This window comes from Balaenoptera musculus, chromosome 6 (assembly GCF_009873245.2).
Source record: "Balaenoptera musculus isolate JJ_BM4_2016_0621 chromosome 6, mBalMus1.pri.v3, whole genome shotgun sequence".
Lineage (NCBI taxonomy): Eukaryota > Metazoa > Chordata > Mammalia > Artiodactyla > Balaenopteridae > Balaenoptera > Balaenoptera musculus.
The window spans coordinates 64,936,992-64,959,459 of NC_045790.1; the positions used below are offsets into that span (position 1 = coordinate 64,936,992).

The 22,468-nt window shown below is 40.2% G+C and overlaps 1 protein-coding gene across 1 annotated transcript in view; it reads right to left on the reverse strand.

The window, feature by feature from the left end:
• DOCK8 (dedicator of cytokinesis 8) overlaps positions 1-22,468 on the reverse strand; it is a 222,501-nt gene that overhangs the window by 30,065 nt on the left and 169,968 nt on the right. Inside the window, exons 29-38 of the mRNA XM_036856043.1 lie at positions 17,361-17,530; positions 13,848-13,990; positions 11,763-11,945; positions 11,300-11,432; positions 10,246-10,333; positions 5,185-5,281; positions 3,681-3,815; positions 2,489-2,641; positions 1,266-1,424; positions 517-617 (exon numbers count right to left, since the gene is read on the reverse strand). Of these exons, the coding sequence (XP_036711938.1) occupies positions 517-617; positions 1,266-1,424; positions 2,489-2,641; positions 3,681-3,815; positions 5,185-5,281; positions 10,246-10,333; positions 11,300-11,432; positions 11,763-11,945; positions 13,848-13,990; positions 17,361-17,530 (1,362 nt within the window). The remainder of the gene's footprint in view (positions 1-516; positions 618-1,265; positions 1,425-2,488; positions 2,642-3,680; positions 3,816-5,184; positions 5,282-10,245; positions 10,334-11,299; positions 11,433-11,762; positions 11,946-13,847; positions 13,991-17,360; positions 17,531-22,468) is intronic.

Sequence of the window (22,468 nt, forward strand, 5' to 3'; positions counted from 1 at the left end):
ATGTCTATTTGAATGGAGCTCTAGCAATTTTCTTCTTTTCTCGCAAAAAAATAACAGAAGACAAAAGTACTATCCTTCTTATGACATCGCGTCAGAACAATTTTGCCTTTGTAAGTAGTTTCTCCTAAAACAAGGACTATAAGACAAAATTTTAAATGACAGAGTAAAATATGATTTCTAAATAAAACTTCCGTGTATGTCTGAATGTAAGTGGAAAAACATTTCAGAAATAATTCATGTAACAGTTGATAGTTCTTTTCTCTCATTCTATGGTAAGTAGAAAATAATTTCAAAAAGTAAGTACCTCCCTTTAAATTAGGGAGATCTTTCTGAAAACGTGTACATGAATCAACACCCTCTGAATGGTGATTTTCTACCAATTTCTAAGTACAGTTTTGGATGTCAGCCAAAACAGTGTACCCACATTTCCTGTGATCATTATATTCATAAGAACTTCATAGTGACAAACCCTAGATCCTTAAGTGACACCCTTTTGATTTTACCAGAAAAGTTTACCTGTACATGAGATCCATAAGCATCTCAGGATCTTCCTGAAATTCCCTCATTTTCACTGTGTCATATAAGATGCTATTCAGATTGCAGAGAAGTTCTTCCACCTGCAAAAAAAAGTGTACGCCCCAAACAGTCTCAGCTTTGTAGTCCATGGTAACAAGTTAGGATGCATTGAAAGTCCAAGGGGCAGCCATGGACAGGCTTCGCTAAGACAGGAGAGATCACAGGTGAGGGGAGTCTAGACTGGATCCTCTTTGACCTCACCTTTGCAGGTCCAGGCACTTCCGAGGCCCAGATGTGAGTTGGCCCTTGGGATCCATGAATTAGTCCTGAATCGTTATACTATCTTCCCTCTCCAACACTTTTTGGTTAAATTAGTTTGAACTAGTTTCAGTTATTTGCAACCTGAAAGCCCTCAACTGTACTCTGGAACATCAGGGCTTTTTATACCAAGTAGGAGGCAGCTTAGGACCTCAGCTTAGATTCCATCTAATATATATCATAATATGTTATATAATTATCTGTATCATATGACATAATTATAACATATATATTTCACAAAAATTATATAATCTATAACTATATACGTTATGTAATATATTATATGGAATTATATGTTACATACATATATACATGCACATATATATGTACGTATAAGTATGTATATGTATGTGTGTGTATATACACACATACATACACACACACAAGTTTATAACTGGCTGATTACACACAAGGCATGCTCTTCAGTCTACCTGCATGGGGAAAGGAGTGGTCTGCATGTCTGTGTCCTCTTCCGCATAGGCCAAGATTGTCCTCAAGGATCTTCTCAGGTACTCCTCATTAAAGTCTGGTGCTTTTCCCACCAAAGATGCCAGAGACATGGTTACTTGCATCTTCACTCTTGCAAAGTTCTGAGTCAGGAAAAAATAATGATGGAACAAATAAGAGGCACTCAGCTAGTAGATAATTGAAGGCAGTAGAGCCAGATACCAAGAACTCTCCGGTGTTTCTTTAACCCAGTCTCAATCGTTTCCTTTTTTTCCCAATGAAATATGAGCTATACTTCGCTCAAGATCCATACTGTTGTTTAACTGGTTTAAATGGCTATTGCCCTGACATAAATCTGTCAGTTCCCTTTAAATTTTCATTGAGGACCTGGCCAGCTCCGTGCAGCAAGGCTGGAAGGTTCCTACAGAGTTGGGTCACAGGATGTCTCCCTTTGTGTCAAGATTCCTCTTCTTGGAACTTTATTTAAACTGCAAGGAGGAACAGGATCTATATGGGCAAGATTTCTGAGATTTCTGGACTCAGGGCAGGCAGCAACTTTGTTTCTCCTTTCCTTCCAGGCCCATGGAAAAGTATGGCTATTCCAAGGGCCTCTGGCCTCTGAGGAATGTCCTAAAGGCTTTTAAACAGTTATACCTAATACATTCTGAGGGTCCTGCCTTTCTTCCATGGGCCAAGTTATCTTTTCATATCAGTTGAGCATGCTCATTAACGTGACCACAAACGTAAATTCCAAAAGAACATACTAAAATCTAGACAAACTAAGACTGTGCTGTAATAAAGCTGAATTCCAAAGGCTGCTAAGCTTCAATTAACACTCAGGTGTAGATGATAGCGATCATTTCAAATTCCCTTCCATAGGTCATCCTGGTACCAATCAGCTTTTAGAAACAGGACAAACTCTTCTGAAGTCCTAATTCTGTTGTATTTTTTCTCCCCACAGATGACAACCTTGAATCTACACATATCTGTTCATTTCTTATTGAAACACACGGATGGAAACCACTGCATTCATCAATCTTAATAGTTTACTTCTAGATGCAAATTCAAACAAAAGCTGCTATCCATCTACATGCCCAACCGTTTCCTTCCCACGTGGCAGAAGTCAACTGCAACAGTGCACACTTTTCCTCCCCCAGGGCTTCGCATTGACTCTCTCTGCTGATTCTGGGTCGCCCTGGGCGCTTACGCTGGTGGCTCCAAAGCTGAACCTCATGAGGAGGTAGAGAGTGGCGCAGGCTTGGCTCCGGGCCACGTCCATGCTGCTGCTGCAGTGATGCAGCACTCGCTGACACAGGTCCGCGCACTGCTCCACTTCCTCCTCAAACAGCAGGTCGCCGAACTAGGAGAGACACAGGGGCCATAAGACATCACTCGGCACGATCGTACGCTTTCTGGACTGGATGCCTGTTGAAGTATGGAAATGGCTGCTTGGACAAGCAAAAAGCCCACAAGAATTAATGCGTTGCTCCATAAAGATGATGAGTTACTTGAATCAGAAGATGCAGTGAAGCAACGGAGTCGATCTCATTATGAACTGCTCAGCTAAGATCAGGGCTGCATAATTAGCTGCACGGTTAGCCAGGCTGCCTTCCCCAGTGAAGTCCCAACTCTGAAGGAATCAGCCTGAGTTTACTGGGTTCCCTGGAAATTACTGGTGACTAAGAAAGAGCAAATGATCCTGACGGGTGAGAGCAGAGGGATTCCACTTTATTTTCTTTTTCTCCCCACCTCCGCCACAGCCACGTTGCACGGCTTGCAGATCTTAATTCCCCGACCAGGGATTGAACATGAGCCCCCTGCAGTGGAAGCACAGAGTCTTAACCACTTGAAAATCCCGGGATTCCGCTTTCTAAATGTAAAAGATCCCAGATAGAAGGCATCAACGGAGATTTTCAGTAAAGGGGGAGATAGGAGTCTGCAATAGACTGTTTTACCTCAGGAAAATCTATATTCTTCAGGCTATGAGAAATGTATTTCTAAACCTTCTGCATTTTATGACGTGACATTTTGTAAGATTTACCAATGGGAGTCATGTATAGGAATTGAATCTCACTCAGATAAGGTGCTAAAGAAAAAGCGTGAAAAACAAAGGTGCTCAACTGATCTCCACTTTCATGTCTTCAGTGAGTGGCCATTTCAAATTTCTATAGTTGGGCCCACATTTCTAGTGTGAGAGGCACTGTTTTTCCTCTTCATGGTGAGTCCTGTAGAATCAGTGTACCTGCTTCCTTCCTAATGAGACTTAAGACTTTTACCGCAGTGTCACTTAACACAGTGGTCTGCGGGTTTTGGTGCACCTGAAGCAAGAAACGTGAAGCTAGATTGATGAGAATCTTAACTCTTAATTAAGAGTAAGAAAGCAAGTGTCCCATGCTTACCTTGGCAATGAGAGCACGGAGTGTCGCAAAGCAGTGAGTCAGGTAGGTGGTGCTCTGATCACAGCTCAGAGAATTCACCAGGACCCTTAGCACGCCTCCCAGCAGGCTGTCTTTACAGTCCAGAGCCGAGCTTGCCTGGGGGAACAGAACAGCATCAGTGAATCCCTGTGCTGTGCCCATGAACTGAAGGGGAAGACACAGGTGGGTGCTCTTGGCAATTAGCACAGTGATGCTGTTTCATCTCTCTCTGTCTATGATCTTAAGGGTTTGGGAAAGCACTCCATATATCGTCCACTACCAGGAGAGCTGAAGACCTATTTCCACGTGACTTTATTCCAAAACTCCCAATTGATTTGGGATTTATGCCTAATTCTGGGCTGCTAAACCAAGTTATAAGGTACACCTTCCCCCAATCCTGGGCAACAGCTTTTGGAATGTTCTTTCCTTGTATACAAGGCACAGCTTTTCTTGTGGGCTTTCAAACCACAATTGTGGGCTTCCCATTACACTAGGGGCTGCTTGTGGCAGTGATGTTTCTAAATAGAAGCTTATTTATCAGCTGCAGCAGGACTAATGCCCCCAAAGACAATGATAAATAAGTTTCAGCTTCCTTTGAAAACTGCAAATACATTTTGAGGACTGGGGTTAAGAATATAGCACTCAAAGCAGTATTGTATAAAGATATAATCAACATGATGCCAAGTATTTATCAAAGGTACCATATACTTTTGGTCTTTATTTTTGTACAATAATCACTTTTTAAAAGATAACTTAAAAGTTGGATTACTAAGTTCAACTATGTTTCGACAATATTTCTTCTTCTAGCCCTCTAATAAATGATTTTTCATTGGAAACATGTAAGGACTCATTTTTCAGGTTAACTAAAAACCCATTACCACCTAGATGTCTTGAGAATTTCCAGAAGCATTCACTTAGAAAATGAAATTAGTATGGTGAATTGTATTACTATAAAGTTCACATTGATATAACACTTTTGTACAGCAGGGATGGCAAATTCATGGTACAAATGATTTTTCTTCACTAATTTGTGTCCAAAACAGACATCACTAATCACACTTCGCACTCCTTTTACCTAGCCCAGTCATAATCTTAGCTCCCATACAGACATCAACCATAATTCAAATGGAGTTGACCTATCAAAAAAGAAACCTACCACCCCTATTCTAGACACTGAACTATAAGCCCACCACCTGCATTATAAACTTTGCACATGCGCAGGCAGATTTAACTACGGGAGTCAGTCTGTCAAGCACCTAACTCTTTCCAAGCAAGCTTCAAGTCAATGAATCCAGAAGGATGTTCGGTAAGTATCTCTGGAATTTGTAAGGTGGACACTATTGTAAATGGTAAACTTCCCAACTTCATTTAAACAAAAAGCATTTCATATCACGTTTATTTCTTTCACCATTTTCTATAAAGAATTCTTTATTAAATTCTAGTAAACATATTCATGTTGAATAGATCAGGTGTCTGTTGTCCTCACCTGGATAATGTTTTCCTGCATATCCAGGATGATTAAATTTGCTTCGGTAGCTAGATTGCCACTGATCAAGGCTTCTTGATCTAACTCTGCTTTTGTTCTAAGAAACAAAAAGAGGTCAAATTAAAGTGCATATCAAATCTGGCCATTTCCCAATGATGGTAATCTATATTCCAAGTGTAAAGAAATCTTCTGAAGAGTCAATCTTGAAGTGAAAACAAAGCAGCTGGTTACTGGTAACTAAGGAATATAGATGCCTTCTGTAATTGGTGTCTGGTTAAAAAGGCTTTCTAGGTAAAGTCTCCAGGCCATCCCCATCCCCCCTATTATGAATAATGATGACAATTATAAAAATAACAAAAAGGGTAAAAAAGCAATTATTGGTTATTACTAGCAATTAGGTCAGCCAATCAGATTGGTGCTTAAAGCTTCAGGGTCATTCTTGCATATCACCCGTGAGAGCCATCTCCTGATCTGAGCCAAGAAGCCTAGATCTGAGCCAAGAAGCCTAGCTTGGCAACAGCTAGAGGAGGTGAGACTAGGTGTGATGTGAATTTGGCTAATCGCGATGCTGCTTGATTAGGAAAGGATGATGTTTCAGAACTGGGTCAGGGAAGAGTCAGTGTCTTGACTTTCCAAAGACTGCCTTGGGGTTGCAGAGTCAAGTATGGGCCTTTTGTCCTTTTCCACTGGGAAGCAAGGTTGCATTCCTGTGGGGCAGGCCATCTAACATCCTGCTGAACGTCATTGGTTATTAGCCACGAGGGAATGGGAAATTACCTGGTGCTGCTTCTCTATTAGGTTCCTTCTTAAAGAATCAGAACATTTTATGCATTAATTTATCCATTCTCATAAAGTCCAAGTGAAGCTGGAAAGAGACATTTTGTATCTCCTAAATATAGTGGCTAGGAAAGGAAAGTGTGAAGAATTAACTTTCCCAAGATGTCCCAGTGGCCAACGTGTTGCCATAGGGGTTGGGGCATCCTGATATGAGCTTAAAACTCTTGGTCCGGGATAATCACTTAGCTGTGCTTGAGTCCCCTTCACACAATGATGGGGGCATTGCTATGGCTTACATACCATCAACGGCTCAGAATAAATATTTCCCTGCATAGTTTTATTTATTTATTTTATTTTATTTTAATTTAATTTTAATTTTTACTTTTGGTTGTGTTGGGTCTTCGCTGCTCTGTGTGGGCTTTCTCTAGTTGTGGCGAGCGGGGGCAACTCTTCGTTGCAGTGCACGGGCTTCTCATTGTGGTGGCTTCTCCTGTTGCGGTGCACAGGCTCTAGGCGTGCAGGCTTCAGTAGTTGTGGCGTGTGGGCTCAGTAGTTGTGGCTCGCAGGCTCTAGAGCACAGGCTCAGTAGTTGTGGTGCACGGGCTTAGCTGCTCCTCGGCACATGGGATCTTCCCAGACCAGGGATCGAACTCGTGTCCCCTGCATTGGCAAGCGGATTCTTATCTGCTGCACCACCAGGGAAGTCCCTTCCCTGCGTTTTAAATGTTTTCACTATGGAGAACAGTATGGAGGTTCCTTAAAAAACTAAAAATAGAACTACCATACGACCCAGCAATCCCACTACTGAGCATATACCCCGAGAAAACCATAATTCAAAAAGAGTCATGTACCACAATGTTCATTGCAGCTCTATTTACAATAGCCAGGACATGGAAGCAACCTAAGTGTCCATCGACAGATGAATGGATAAAGAAGATGTGGCACAGGGGCTTCCCTGGTAGTGCAGTGGTTGAGAGTCTGCCTGCCAATGCAGGGGACACGGGTTCGAGCCCTGGTCTGGGAAGATCCCACATGCCGCGGAGCAACTAGGCCCGTGAGCTCCGCAACAAGAGAGGCCGCGATAGTGAGAGGCCCGCGCACCACGATGAAGAGTGGCCCCTGCTCGCCGCAACTGGAGAAAGCCCTCGCACAGAAACGAAGACCCAACACAGCCAAAAATAAATAAATAAATAAAGAATTATTAAAAAAAAAAAAAAGATGTGGCACATATATACAATGGGATATTACTCAGCCATAAAAAGAAACAAAATTGAGTTATTTGTAGTGAGGTGGATGGACCTAGAGTCTGTCATACAGAGTGAAGTAAGTCAGAAAGAGAAAAAGGAATACCGTATGCTAACACATACATATGGAATCTAAAAAAAAAGAAAAATGGTCATGAAGAACCTAGGGGCAGGACGGGAATAAAGACGCAGATCTACTAGAGTATGGACTTGAGGAAACGGGGAGGGGGAAGGGTAAGCTGGGACAAAGTGAGAGAGTGGCACGGACATATATACACTACCAAACGTAAAATAGATAGCTAGTGGGAAACAGCCACATAGCACAGGGAGATCAGCTCGGTGCTTTGTGACCACTTAGAGGGGTGGGAGAGTGAGGGTGGGAGGGAGACGCAAGAGGGAAGAGATATGGGGATATATGTATATGTATAGCTGATTCACTTTGTTATAAAGCAGAAACTAACACACCATTGTAAAGCAATTATACTCCAATAAAGATGTTAAAAAATTTTTTTTAAAAATTAAAAAAAATGTTTTCACGCTTAGGATAGGCTCTGTGGTCCCAAGCTGCTCTACATTTTTTCCTCATTCTCCAAATGATAATATTTGTGTAAAATAAGTGAAATTTAAAAGCTACTTTTTATTAATTTACTGGAGGTTTAGATTTAGAGCAAAGCTATCCAAAAGAAACATAATGGGGGCCACATGTGTCATTTTCTATTTTGTAGTAGCCACACCAAAAAACACAAAAAGAAACAGGTGAAATTAATGTTAATATATTTTATTTAACCCAATATATCAAAAAATAGTCAATGTGCAATCACAATAAAACTTACTAATGAGATATTTTACATTCTTTTATTTGTGCTAAGTTCAAAATCTGGCATGTATTTTTCACTTATAGTACTACCTTGGCTATTGTACTGGACAGTGCAGATCTAGAGTGACCTAATCTGGATTTTTTTTTTCCAAATTTTTTAATTGTGGTAAAATACACATAACACAAAACTTACCGCCTTAACCATTTTTAAGTGTACAGTTAAGTACATTCATATTGTTGTGCAACCATCACCACTACTAATTTGATTTTTAAAAAGCCATTTTTTTTAAAACGATGGTTCTCAAATTTGACTACACAAGAATCACCTAGGGAGTTTCACCACATACTGATTTCTGGGTCCCGCTGCTGGAGATTCCAAACTAATTGTCCTGGGGTACACCTGGGCACTGGGAGATTTAAAAGCTCCCCAGGTGATTTTAATGTACAGCCCAGGTTGAAAATGACTGCTCTAAAAGAAACAGAGCCAAAATAATTGAAAAGTGATCTGAAAGAGAAAGGTGAAAGACACCACTATTATAATTACAAAAGTTTTCCAAATAGCTTAATTTAGCAGTTACAATTTTACTATGTTTTCTCTTTTAAAAAAAATCACCCCTGAAGATGATCAGAGGAGAATCATTAGCTCTGATTATGAGCAGCCCATCCCTTAGCTCAGGGCTGAGACTTGACCTGGAGGGGTTTGGTGCACCCTGCATGGAAAGTCTCAGTATTGTGTTGTTTCTGCAGCAAAAGGGAAAGGTTTCCCCAAACATCCACTCACACAGCCCAGGCAAACATGCTTTGTTAGGCTCTTCTTTTAATCTCATGGCGTAGATGGCCTAACCACCCAGGCAGTTCTGTGGCAACTAACTACATACAATATTTCTTTAATTTTTGGGGGGTGGGGGGCGGGTTTCATTGCCTGAACTAGAACTTATGCACTCTCAGAACCAAATATCTTATAAATCAGTTCAGGGAACTTAGAACAAGCATAAAATACCCAAACCAAATGGATATTATTCATAAGACCAACAACTGGGCCGTGCAAGTAACACATTCAATAAAAATATTTACCTCCTTAATGTTTTAAAATAAATTTGACTCCCAGAAGTCCCATAAGTGAGCCAGAATGATTCATTCTTGTGGTAACAACCAAGATAGTAACATATTTATTTACAAAACAACACTGCTACTCAAGTCTGCCCCATCTCCCACCCCTCCTTATGATGGGTGCTTTATACACCATGGGGATACCCTACCTATGCCTTGTCAAGTGTGTGTGTGGGGGGGGCGGGGCGGGAGGTGTCTTTAGCCATATAATGTTTTGCCAGTGAACCCTAGGATTCATTAGGCTACCTGTTGCTAAGAGGAGCAGCAGATATGTGCTATCTATTCAATTTCATTTTAGCACTCATATGTCCAAATTGCTGCACATATAGCAATATGTATATAGCATATATTGCAATCCAAGCAGGATTTTTCTTCTTTCATTTCATTTTAGCATTGTTTTCTGATAATATATCATAATACACATCCATTGTAGGACACACAGCAAAGTATAAAAAGGAAAACATCATTTACACATATTCTCAACACCCAAAGAAAACCATGGTTAATGTTTTGGTAAATTTCCTTCCAGTCTTTTAAAAATGTATTTACTATGTGTAGCTGGAGAGTTAAGATTATACTCTAAAAACAAGTATCTGTTCTGCTTTGTTTACTTAACATTATATCATAAGCATTTCCCATATCATTAAAATGATTTGAAAACATTTAAATGCCAATCTAATATTTCATTACATATTTCCCTATTCTTAAGCATTAAGAAAGTTCCAGTTTTTTTACAATTTTACGTAATGCTGACATAAATGTCCCTGAATATACATCTTTGTACACATTTCTGGAGTGTAAATATGGATTGAAATGATGTGGTCCTGGGTACCCTGTCCTGCCTTATCAGCAGCTTTTCTTAAGCTAGCTGAGATTGCTAAATATTAGTTTTCTTTAAATGCTTATCAGTGTGATAAATGTTTAAGGGCTGGAAATCATAACTCTTTATACCTTTGATTATCCTGGGTCCCTGGATGAACTGAATTTACACAGATAATGATGTTTCATTTTCTTACCCTTGGAAGGATGTAGTTGTTTCAGTAATACAAGTAGCCTGGGAAAAATAGTTTTGAACTTTAGGTAAAAGTAGCACAAAGTTGCTGAGTGACTTACTTATCTAGCTTCTCATTAGCTTGCCGCCAATGTGTCTGCTCTTTCCTCCATCTCAAATTTTCATTTAGGCCTGGAAATCGGTCATTCCCTAGGAGTTAAGAAATGCACGACAGGAATTTGATTAGCAGCAGCAAGATAACCAGAAGTTCCGGAACAAGCTCAGCTGAGAGGACTCAGCATCACTTCTCTGGCTAATTAGAATCCATGCTGGGTGCTGGTGGGAGACAAAGCCCACAACCAAGTCTGGGCTGACCTGCTCTTTGATTGACAGGCTAGAGCTTAGAAGAACACCTGCCCTTCTGGAGTGTCAGCAAGCACATTTCTCATGAACACGGGGTTCCAGTGAAATTGGGGGTTCTCCCTGAATTATTGAAAAGGAGAGTGTTTGTGTAGAATGAGGGTGTCCAACCACCACTGAAAAAGCTCGCCTCCTTCCAAGTTCCCTACCATGGTGTCCCATTGCTAGAAGGAGCTGTCACTCTGTTTTTCTTGAGCACAGTGAATAAGACTGAGGGTGCCTGAACACTTCACTCTATCCTACAGAGAAGAGCTCAGCTTCTTGGAGATCATTCCTAATGTGGTGAGATCCCTGGAGGACTGGAACACTCTGAGACCATTGCGAGGACTGGATCCATTCTAATAGTGCCCTGCATGATTTGAGAAGATGACCTTGGAACCAGAACTATCCAGTAGAACTATCTACATAGACTACTCAAATATCCCGGGGAGAAGTGTCAGCCTTGAGGGAGACACCATTAATCTCATCCTATGACTCACATTCTTGGACGGGACCTTTTACTACCAACAAGTTTTAAACAGAAGATGCCATTTGAGGACATTTCCAGGGTTCCTGTGATCTCAGGAAAGGAGCTTTCCCTTAGAGGAATGGGGCTAACATCACATACATCTTGCACAGAACCCCAGAAACTGCTTGTCTCTATTACCATAACGTCTTAAGAAAGTGATGGTGTCTACTCATCATGTGGGGAGGACACTCCTTCCCACAAAGGGTACAAAGCTCTGCTGACAGCAGGGAAGGGCCGATCCAACACACCTGGAGCCCGGCAGCGCCGCATCATCTCCCCTCTGGCCCCTTCCCCACGGAGCAAAGCCTCTTCCAGCCTGGCCTTGACATCCCTCGACTTCTGCAGAACTTGGGTACTGACTCTGTCAGAACTCTGTTTTCCCTGGATCGGACAGAAGCACAAGGACATTAAGTTTGGTTAGATCTCTGTTCATGGGGAGAATCCTAAAGACAGAACACTTCACGGTGACATCAGCCAGTTTGGACATGTGCTACACAGACACGCCCCTAAGGCTGAAATCCTGTTAACGGGAATGAGGTTCTCTCTGCAGAAGGCAGAGATCCTTTGCCGGAGGAATTATCATAGCTAGATAGGTTATGGATATACCAATAGGCTATGGACTTTAATACAGAAATAAGACAAAGTTAAGGATGCCCCCATTGCCCAAACAGAGGGGAAAAGTGACAAGACAGGATAGAACTTGAGCGATACCTTGTATTCAAAACATGAGACACAGATGAAAAGGACATCTAAAATCCTGTTTAGTTGCATTGATGGCAGGTCAGCAATCCACTTCCTAAGGAGGCTCTGATCAGCATTTTTCATGATCCAGAGGAAGCAGATCATGAGGTTTCGGGTCGTGTCGGCATTCAGCATGTTGTACTGCTTGTAGGGCTGGAAGCAGGCAGGTTGGGAGATCGACATAGGACAAGAGGCTGAGCAGCAGACCCATTGAAAGGGATGCTATTTCCTAAGACACAGTAACTGTACTTTTCCTTGACGGGGATGTTTCCGGGAACTCTGCCTTCCTCCAGCTGGGGAGGCCGCGTTCTTTTGAGCTGGGCTGCTTTGCAGAGGGGCTGGCCCGGGGCAGTATTCTAACCAGGTTTTCAGCCAGGGCACCCTCTGTTTCAGGAGCGGTGTGGTCTGGTGGTCCGCCCTGGACCTTGACCATGCCCTCCCCCAACCCAATCTCAGTGATACACAGGGCCTTCCCAGCTGTGAGATCTTCAAGTATTATATTTCTCCTTCAAGCTGGCGACAGCAGGGTTGGACTTATAGCAGAGAACTACCCTGGCTGGTTTCCCGAAATACCCTAACTGTTCAAGATTTAGCTTCTTTGTCAGAGTCCAAAGTATAAGGGTCGTGAACTGCTCAGCAAATTAATCAAGTGCATAATTCAGTGGAGGCCTCTGTAATGGGACTTTAACCACAATTTATGCTCTCCTGGGGGGGAGGTGTAGGGGCTCAGGCTGTTTGCTTTCATACTTTGGCTGCAGTGTTCATTTCAGAGTGCTGAGCACACTTTCTGTCACTCATCCAATCAACACAAAGGACAATATGTGATTCATGTGGCATAGCTAACATCCAACGGAATGTAGTGGTGAAGCTGCAGTGAGGTATTAGTTCATACGTGAGGGGAATGGTAGGTCTGGATGGGAATGATAGGGCTTACGAAATTACTTTAACTTTAGTTTTTCTGAGTATGGCTACAAGAAGAAGTGAAATCTTTAGATGTATTGAATATACACACAATATTATAACTTCATAGGAAATACCTTCTAAGAGGGGAAGGTTCTTGGGCTTTTGAGTTTCTCTGTTGGAGAAGAACAACAATGTAAAAGGCACACACCACCTCAGGCAGCTAACTTTGGTAAGAAGTTAGGAAAGTGGAAGAGGTCATAAAGCACACCATATTTATTCAACTGTAGGATGACTGATGTCAACTCTCCAGTGTTTCTTTTCTCTTTTTTTACCTCCTGCCCTTCAACTCTCATGGGGGTGTGTGGGGAATGGGGAAGTGCTGGAGGGAAGAGAAGAAAGTCACCCAGCAAAGCAGAATTAGGTTGAGAGGCTGCCTTCCTAGGAAAGAACTGAGCTGAGTTCTCTGCAGATATGAACCCTACACTGAAATGCAAAGTTAAATTAAGCTGGAGGATGCAGTGCTGTCTTGACAAAAGGACTGTCAGAGCTCAGCAAGGAACAGAGGTAGATCCCACCTCAAGTGAATCAGAGGTTGTATTCCTGTAGGAGCCCCTCTTCAAGCCCATAGCGTCTGTGCAAAAGGACAGAGCCAAACAACTGTGCTTAGGCTCTCTTGGGGACCTAGAAAAGCTGAAGAAGCTTAAGACACACCCTACCAAGCGACCGGCCTCCTTCAATCTTCTTTTTAAGGCAGACACAGAATGAATAATATACACATAGAATAAACACAGTGCCAGCCTCCCACCTGAGGGAGCCTTGGTTTGATCTCCTTTGCAATATCTCAGATTTTCCAAGTTCACCTTTCTTGGTTTTCTGAGCCTTGAACTTAGCACCATTGAAACTGCCTGAATTTGATCTGTGAGTCTCTTGCTGTTGCCAGAACCCTGCCTGACTGTGTCCTGCCTCAACTGTGCCATTTCCCTTCTCAACTGCTAGCCTCACAGTGATTCCTTCTGGCGTCAAGCAATGAGGCAGAAATCTCACTGCCTGCTCTATGCTGGGTTCTGGTAGGTGAATTTAAGAACAAGCCCATTAAAGGATAGGAAAAGACACAAAATGAAAAATAAACGGGAGAAATGTGCACCAACATACCAGGGAAGACAGCATTGTTCCACTTGTCTTCAAATTAAAATTCCCAGCTATGGCTAGTGCCACATTCTGGTTAATTGCACTGGTCCCTTCTTGTTCTTCATCTGAGCCATTGGTACGATTTTTTCCACTGCGGGCATCTGCAGCTGCAATTAAAATACTATTGGTCTTACCATACGATCCAGCAATCATGTTCCTTGGTATTTACCCAAAGGAGTTGAAAACTTATGTCCACACAAAAATCTGCACATGGATGCTTATAGCAGCTTTATTCATAATTGCCACAACTTGGAAGCAACCAAGATGTCCTTCAGTAGGTGAATGGATAAATAAACTGTGGCACATACAGACAATGTGCTAAAAAGAAATGAGCTATTAAGCCATGAAAAGGTGAGGAGGAAACTTTAACACAGATTAATAAGTGAAAGAAGCCCATCTGAAAAGGCTACATACTGTGTGATTCCAATTACACGACATTCTGGAAAAGGCAAAACTATGGAGACAGTAAAAAGTTCAGTGGTTGCCAGGGGTTGGGGGAAGGGAGGGATGAATAGGCAGAGCACAGAAGAATTTTAGGGCAGAGAAACTAATTTGTATGATACTACAATGCTGGATACGTATCACTATACATTTGTCCAAACCCCTAGAATGTACACCAAGAGTGAAACCTAATGTAAATTATGAATTTTGGGTGATTATGATGTCTCAATGTAGGTTTATCTATTGTAACAAATGCACCCCTCTGGTGGGGGATGCTGATAATGGGGGAGGCTGTGCATGTGTGGGTACAGGGGGTGTATGGGAAACCTCTGTACCTTCCTCTCAATTTTGCTATAAACCCAAAACTGCTCTAAAAAATAAAGTCTTAAAAAAATCTTTCTTGCCATCAAGCCAAAGATGGTATTACCCTATGTTCCCTACCCACTGCCCCATGTGTGACTGATACTTAGTTACTAAGGTCAGCACAGTAATTTTAAACCTGAAATTTAGCATTATTTATCTGCTATAGGAAAATAGCATCTATTTATCATCTATTTATTCCTGTTTATCATCTATAGGAAAAAGTAGGCAGTCTAATAAAAGAGACAAAATGTCCAGCACAAGATTAGGCTAGAAGTTAATTTTTCAAACTGTGAAAAAAAAAATTCAAAGCTTTCATAACACTTTTCTATAATATGATATTTTTAATTCATTCATATATTTCAAATAATGACCAAATAGAAAGGAACCTATAATTACAGAATTAAACAAGTACCTTATAGAATAACAAGCTATTATCACAAATTCAGCAATAATTTATTAAATATTGAATGTTTGGAATAAATGTTAATTTAATGTATCCATGTAATATAGATGTATCTATATTTATACATAGGTCTAGATGTATGCAAACAAAATAAGGACCCACCATTTAAAAGGCTGGTTTTAAGACCATTATGAATCATACACACAGGAAGTATTAATATTTGTTTAGCAGTTCTGAGAAAAGTGTGTTAAAACATGTATGACTGATCCATTAAAAACTTGTAATTTTATTAGACCTGTCAACATTATAGTATTTTGACTTTCAATTTTTCGTAAAAACTACAGTGTCAACAGTATTTTCACCTGCCAAACTTATAAAAACAGAACTCAATTTTTAAAAATAATAATTCACTATTGTTTTTAAGTCAGTTGAGTTTTTAAACAAATGGTGAAATGAAGAGCATGTGGCAATTATTCAAGACCTGATAACTTTATCAGGATTAATTTGAGGATATGTTCTCATTTCCCCTAAATGTGCATAGGGTCATGGTTACAAGACAAGGAGAGGAGAGGATAGAAGCATTTGTTGCCAAAATGCTTTTATAGAAGTTCTCTCATTTCATCTTTATCACAACCCTAAGATATAGGCATTGTTATCACATTTTTACAACCGAGGAACGGAAGGGAAGGCATTAAAAGGCTGAGGAACTTTCCAAAGGTCATATATAGTAATAAATAGGCTGGAATTTGAATTCAGTTGTATCTTTTTAAAAAAATATACTATATTCTTATTAGTTTATCAATCGAAAGATTCCATATGTAACAGATGCACTATATTACCTCTAATAATAGAATACTTACACTGTTTTCCCACTTGTCAGCTACATCATGACTATAAAGTTCAGTGCATACGTAAAGAAACCATTGAGACTTAAAAGGCTCAAAGACCAAGTGCTGAAAAGTTTTGATCCCAAGTCACTGATTTGGAAAATTCTAATCAACAAGGAAGCTTAGGATAATGCATGCTAATGTGATTCCCTGCTTTGGGAACAAACAAATCACAGGTCTTCAAGTGAAACTTTCTTGAAACGTCCAGGCAAAATCCTAGAAATGGTCTGCAAGTCACCTGCCATGCTCTGAATTGCATCTTTAAATGTTGAAGACAACTCCGTTCTCCATTTGCCCTCCAGTCAGGCACTGCTACAGGAAGCTCCACGCACCTCACCCTGCAGCCGGTTCATCTCGTGTGCCAAACTTGCTTCTGTAATTTCCCTGCCCATTTTTTCTCTCATTTTATGAGCTAAAGAATTGTCACCACAAGGATTTTAGAAATAATTTAGTCACATAGGACACTTTGCATTTGGAGGAAGCAAGAAAACATGGATGGTTCTAAGATTCCGAGCATGATTGCTTCCAAGAATGCTGGGCTCAATAAGCATTCCTTGGGATCCTTCCTCAGAGAACAAGCAAGGTAATTTTTAAGAACTTCCCTTTGCTGAGGAAAAAGCAAGAACCACTCTGAAGTGGTCAGAATTGTGTGTGTGTGAGTGTGTGTTGTGGGGAGGGTAGGCAGATGGGCTTGTCTTTCTCAGGTCTCAGGTAAGATGTTCTTTTTTGGGAGAGGGTAGTTTTGTTTGTCTACATTCCCTAATCCACACAGTAACATGCAAATAAACTCAGGAGGTACGCAAAGGCCTTTCAGACAATCTATCCTTTCCTCTTGTGGCCAAGTGGGAGATACTGACTTTCAACCTTAGAATGAGCCTCTTAGCGTCAAAGGCAAAATTTCTCTACCGTAGCAGAATCTCCTAATAGTGTCAGACACCATGCCTTTTTTTTTTTTTTTTTGCATGGTACAAGTGTTTAGACTCATTCGAGTCTGCTTCTTTCCTTAAAAGCTCATAAAAAAAAAAAAAAAAAAAGGAACAACTTTATTTCAAGGCATTAGAGTAAGGATCTCCCAAAGAAATAATTCTGTTATTATCTTATCCTTTGTGGTGTATGGTCTATACTGTTCATCATATACCAGCAGCCCAATGAGTGAATGAATAAACAAACAATTTCTAAATGAAAAACATATGCAGGGCTATGTGCCTTAAAAAAAAAATACACTTATTGGGGCCTATGTTAAAAAAGTCTGGAGAGCTCCGGTGTTGGGAATTGCTCACACAAACGTATCAGCACTGGAGCTAGTAACAGAAACCTCATTTTAGTGGGGCATTTGGCAAGAGCTCCCACCAATCTAAAGAAGGAAACAGAAGGCATTGTTACCTGTAAAGTCACAGAGCTGAGGCAAAGCATCCAAAATGATACCAACCAAAGGCAGGTAGAGGGCAGCAACTTTGACCTTCACCTCTGGTTTGACACAACGCGGGTCCAGGTCGTGAGAACTGAGCAGGCTGTGGATGGCACTGACAGCTTTCCTTTGCACTTTGCTGATCCTATTGGCACCACACAAAAAGCCAAAGGTTATAGGGAAGCGAGGTTGACCAGAATGCTCCTAAACAATGGGGTGACGATGTGAAAACCAAGCAAAGTAGGGTAGAGGCATACAGAATCCAGAGACAAACTGCCTGTGTTCTAGTCCTGGCTCTGCTGCTAGCATGATGTTTAAAGTTCATCATGTTGTAGAATCAGTACTTCATTCCTTTTTATTGTTGAATAATATTCCATTGCATAGTCAGATCACATTTTATTTATGCATTCATCAATTGATGGACATTTGGGTTGTTCCTATTTTTTGGCTATTATGAATTATGAACGCTGCTATGAATATTTGTGTATAAGTTTTTGTGTGGTTATAGGTTTTTTATTTCTCTTGGGTATCTACCTGAGGGTGGAATTACTGGATCATCTGGTAACTCTATATTTAACCTTTAGAGGAACCACCAAACTGTTCTCAACAGTGGCTACATCACTTTACATTCCCACTAGCAGTATATGAAGGTTCTATTTTCTCTTTGCCAACACTTGTTATTATCTATCTTTTGTATTACAGCCACCCTAGTGGGTATGAAGGTGCTAGGAACTGAATGTTTGTGACCTGCCTCCCAAATTCATATGTTGAAACCTAATTCCTAATGTGATGGTATCTGGAGGTGGGGCCTTTGGGAGGGCTTTAGGTCATGACAGCAGAGCCCTCATGAATGAGATTAGTGCCTTTATAAAAGAGACCCCAGAGAGCTCCCTTGACCCCTTCTGCCATGGGGGTGACACAGCAATATGGCCATCTGTGAACTAGGGAGTGGGTCCTCACAAGACACTGAATCTGCCAGCTCCTTGATCTTGAACTTCCCAGCCTCCAGAACTGTGAGAAATAAATTTCTGTGGTTTATAAGCCACCTATTCTATGATATTTTTGTTATAGCAGCCTAAAGGAGCTAAGACAGAAGGGGTATTTAACTAGTTTTGATATACATTTCCCTGATGGCTAATTATGTTGAAAACCTATTCATGTACTTATTGGTCATAGCTTCATTGGAGAAATGTCTATTCTGATCCTTTGCCCTTTAAAAAACTGAGTTATTTGTTCTTTTATTATTGAGTTGCAAGATTTAAAAAATATATTTTAGATACAAATCCCTTATTAGATCTATGATTTGCAAATATTTTCTCCCGTTCTGTTTGGAGTCTTTTCACTTTCTTAATGATGTCCTATAAAGCAAAGAAGTTTCCATTTTAATGAAGTCTAACTTATCTCTTTTGCTGGGTGTATTTTTTATGTCAGATCTAAGAGACTACTGCCTAATCAAATTTCATGAAGATTACCCTTAAGATTTCACCTAAGAGTTTTATAGTTTTAACACTTACAATTCGGTCTTTCATCTATTTTGAGTTAACTTTTGTATATGGTGTGAGATAGGGGTCCAACTTCATTCTTTTGGATGTGGATATCCAGTTTTCCCAGCACCATTTGTTAAAAACACTATTTTTTCGCCATTGATTTTTTTCGCACTCTTGTTAAAAAATCAGTTGACTATAAATGTAAGGATTCATTTATAGACTCAATTCAATTTCATTAATTTACATAGATCTATCTTTATGTCATAACCACACTGTCTTGACTACTTTTGCTTTGTAGTAAGTTTTGAAATTGGGACATGTGAGTCTTCCAATTTTGTTCTTCTTTTGCAAGATTGTTTTGGCTATATTGGAGTCCCTCGAATTTCCACATGAATTTTAGTATCAGCCTGTCAATTTCTGTAAGGGCCAGCTGGAATGTTGAGAGGAATTGCACTGAATTTGTAGATCAATTTAGGGAGTATTGCCATCTTAACAATATTAAATTTTCTGATCCATGAATACGTCATGCCTCTCAATTTATTTAGATCTCTCTATTTCTTTCTAAAGTGTTTTGTAGTTTTCAGTGTACAAGTCTTGTACTTCTTTTGTTAAATTTATTCCTAAGAATTTTACTCCTTTGATGCTACTTTAAGTGGAATTTTTTTTTTAAATTTCATATTGTTCATTTCAGGGGTATAGAAATAGTTAGTTTTTGTATACTGATCTTATACCCTGCAACCTTGCTGAACTCACTTATTACCCTTTTTTTTTTAAACAGTAGGTCCTTGTTGGTTATTTTAAATATAGCAGTATGTACATGTCAATCCCAAACTCCCAGTCTATCCCTCCCTCCCACCCTTCCTCCCGGTAACCATAAGTTCATTCTCTAAGTCTGTGAGTCGCTTATTACTTTTAATAGTTCTTTTAGTGGGTTCTTTAGGATTTTCTATAAACAAATCATGTCATCTGTGAATAGAGATAGCTTTACTTCTTCCTTTCTGATATGGATGCCTTTTATTTCATTTTTTTGTCTAACTTCTCTGAGTAGAACTTCCAGTACAGTGTTGAATAGAAGAAGCAAGAGTGGACATTCTTGTCTTGCTCCTGACCTTAGAAGGAAAGTATTCAGTTTTTCACCAATAAGTATGATGTTAGCTGTGGGTTTTTCACAGATGCCTTTATCAGGTTGGGGAAATTCTCATATATTCCTAAAGGGTATGTGAAGTGTCTTTTTTCAGGAAGAGTTAATGGATTTTGTCAAATGCTTTTTTTTCAAACTTTTTATTTTATATTGGAGTATAGTTGATTAACAATGTTGTGATAGTTTCAGGTGTAGAGCAAAGTGATTCAGTTATACTTATACATGTATCTATTCTTTTTCAAATTATTTTCCCATTTAGGTTGTTACATAATATTGAGCAGAGTTCCCTGTGCTATATAGTAGGTCCTTGTTGGTTATCCATTTTAAATATAGCAGTGTGTACATGTCAATCCCAAACTCCCCAGCTATCCCTTCCCCCCTAGTAATCACAAGTTGGTTCTCTAAGTCTGGGAGTCTGTTTCTGTTTTGTAAATAATTTCATTTGTATCGTTTCTTTTTAGATTTTGCATATAAGCGATATCATACGCTATTTCTCTTTCTCTGTCTGACTTACTTCACTCAGTATTTATTCACCTATTGAGATGACTGAGTGGGTTTTACCCTTTATTCTCTTCATATAATGTATTGCATCAACTGATTTTCAGATGCTAAACCAATCTTGCATTCCTTGGATAAATCCTACCTAGCCATGTTGTACAATCCTTTTTATATGTTGTTGGGTGCAGTCTGCCAGTATTTTTTGAGGATATTTATATCAATATTCATATTTGTCTGCAGTTCTCTCCTGATGTCTTTGTCTGCTTTTGCCATCAGGGTATCGCTGGTTTTATAGGATGAGCTGGGATGTGTTCTCTCCTCTTCTATTTTTTTGGAAGAGTGTGTGAAGGATTGGAATTAATTCTTTAAACATTTGGTAGCATAACACAAAGATGCTAGATAATTTCCACATTCTTGAAAACCACTACAGATTTAATGATATGTGGATGTTTGTGGATACCCCCAGGTAAGGGGGGTTCCAGAGAGATCCATTAGAAACTAGACCTGTGGCTCCTTTTCAGGAGTTCAGGTATTGAGATGTGTCCCACTGGCCTTGCGCCTCATATGGGCAGGTGTTGGTGAGTCTACTAATTACATTGGCAGCAAAAGGAAGTACTGATCAAAAGGAAATATTGTCAAAGGATAAGATGTTTCTGAGATTTTCGCCCACGTGGTAAAGTCCGTGATGGTATTTTTAATGACTCTCCAGGAGAGTAACTGACAATGCCGCAATCAGGGATTACTGTGTTGCCAAAGGAGTGACACTCTTAATTAGTTTCCTCTGGGGGGTAGAAAAGGTACCTTGTGTGTATTTGTGTGTGTGTGTGTGTGTGTGTGTGTGTGTACATGTGTGAAGAATGTAGCTACCTGATTGAATATAATCACATCATGGCTTCTGAACATACTGTACTCTGTTGCTAGTATTTAAAATAACAGCAACAATTTTAGGAGGAATCAAAACAGATGTAAAGGCTGTTTCCCTAGACATTTCACTAGAAGAGAAATGGAAAATAGAAACTACCGTTTATGAAAATACTAAAGAGTACTTTTAGAAATCACGTAAGTCCGTGCTATTAAAGGACAATTAAGACAAAGCATGTGTGTGTGTGTGTGTGTGTGTGTGTGTGTGTGTGTGTGTGTGTATGAAGGCAATTTTCTTTGTGCATAAGCCTCCTTCTCAGCACCTTTCAGCATATTTGTCAGGGCACTTTGTGTTGCTGTGGAAATTTATGTTAGCTACAGAGTAGAAAGTTCTACTGAGAAAATTGAGAGGAGTTTAGTTAGGGTTGAGAGAAGACGACGAAATTGAAGCCTTGGAAAATGAAGCTCTCTAAGGATACACTTGGCACCTGAATTTCTGGAAGGAGGCAGAATTCAGAGCTAAGAACATCAGACTTTCCTCAAGGACCTGCTGGGCGACAGAGACCTACATTCACTTAGGCAATATCAGTATGAGCAAAGCGCTTAGGACACATTTGTTACTGAAGTTACACAATCTTGTGCTCCTGCAATTGTTTCATACAAGGATGCCCTGTTTTTGTCATAAAATTATAAGCACTTCGAGAGAACTTGAGAATTTCCAATTAGACAAGAATCTATAACATACAGCCATGCTGCCATTAGTCAGCATACTCTATTCCAGAAAGTTCTTTAGCAGAGGAAGGAAGAATGTAGGCATTGTCGGAGTAGGTTCCCAGGCAGGGAGATGATGTGGTATACGAGCGTGGGCCGTGAGGAGGGACTCTCAAGACCATGGCTCTAGACTCGGCTCTGCTATGTAGCTTTTGGCAAGTTCCTTCAATTCTGTGGGCCTCATGTGAACACCAAAAGGCCTGAACCTAAATTATTTTCCAATCCTAAGGCTCCTTGGATTTGAGCCCCTGAATGGTGAGCTCTCTGGGGGCAGGGGATTTTGTCTGTTTTGTGCATTGAAATATCTCTGATATATTCCAACACT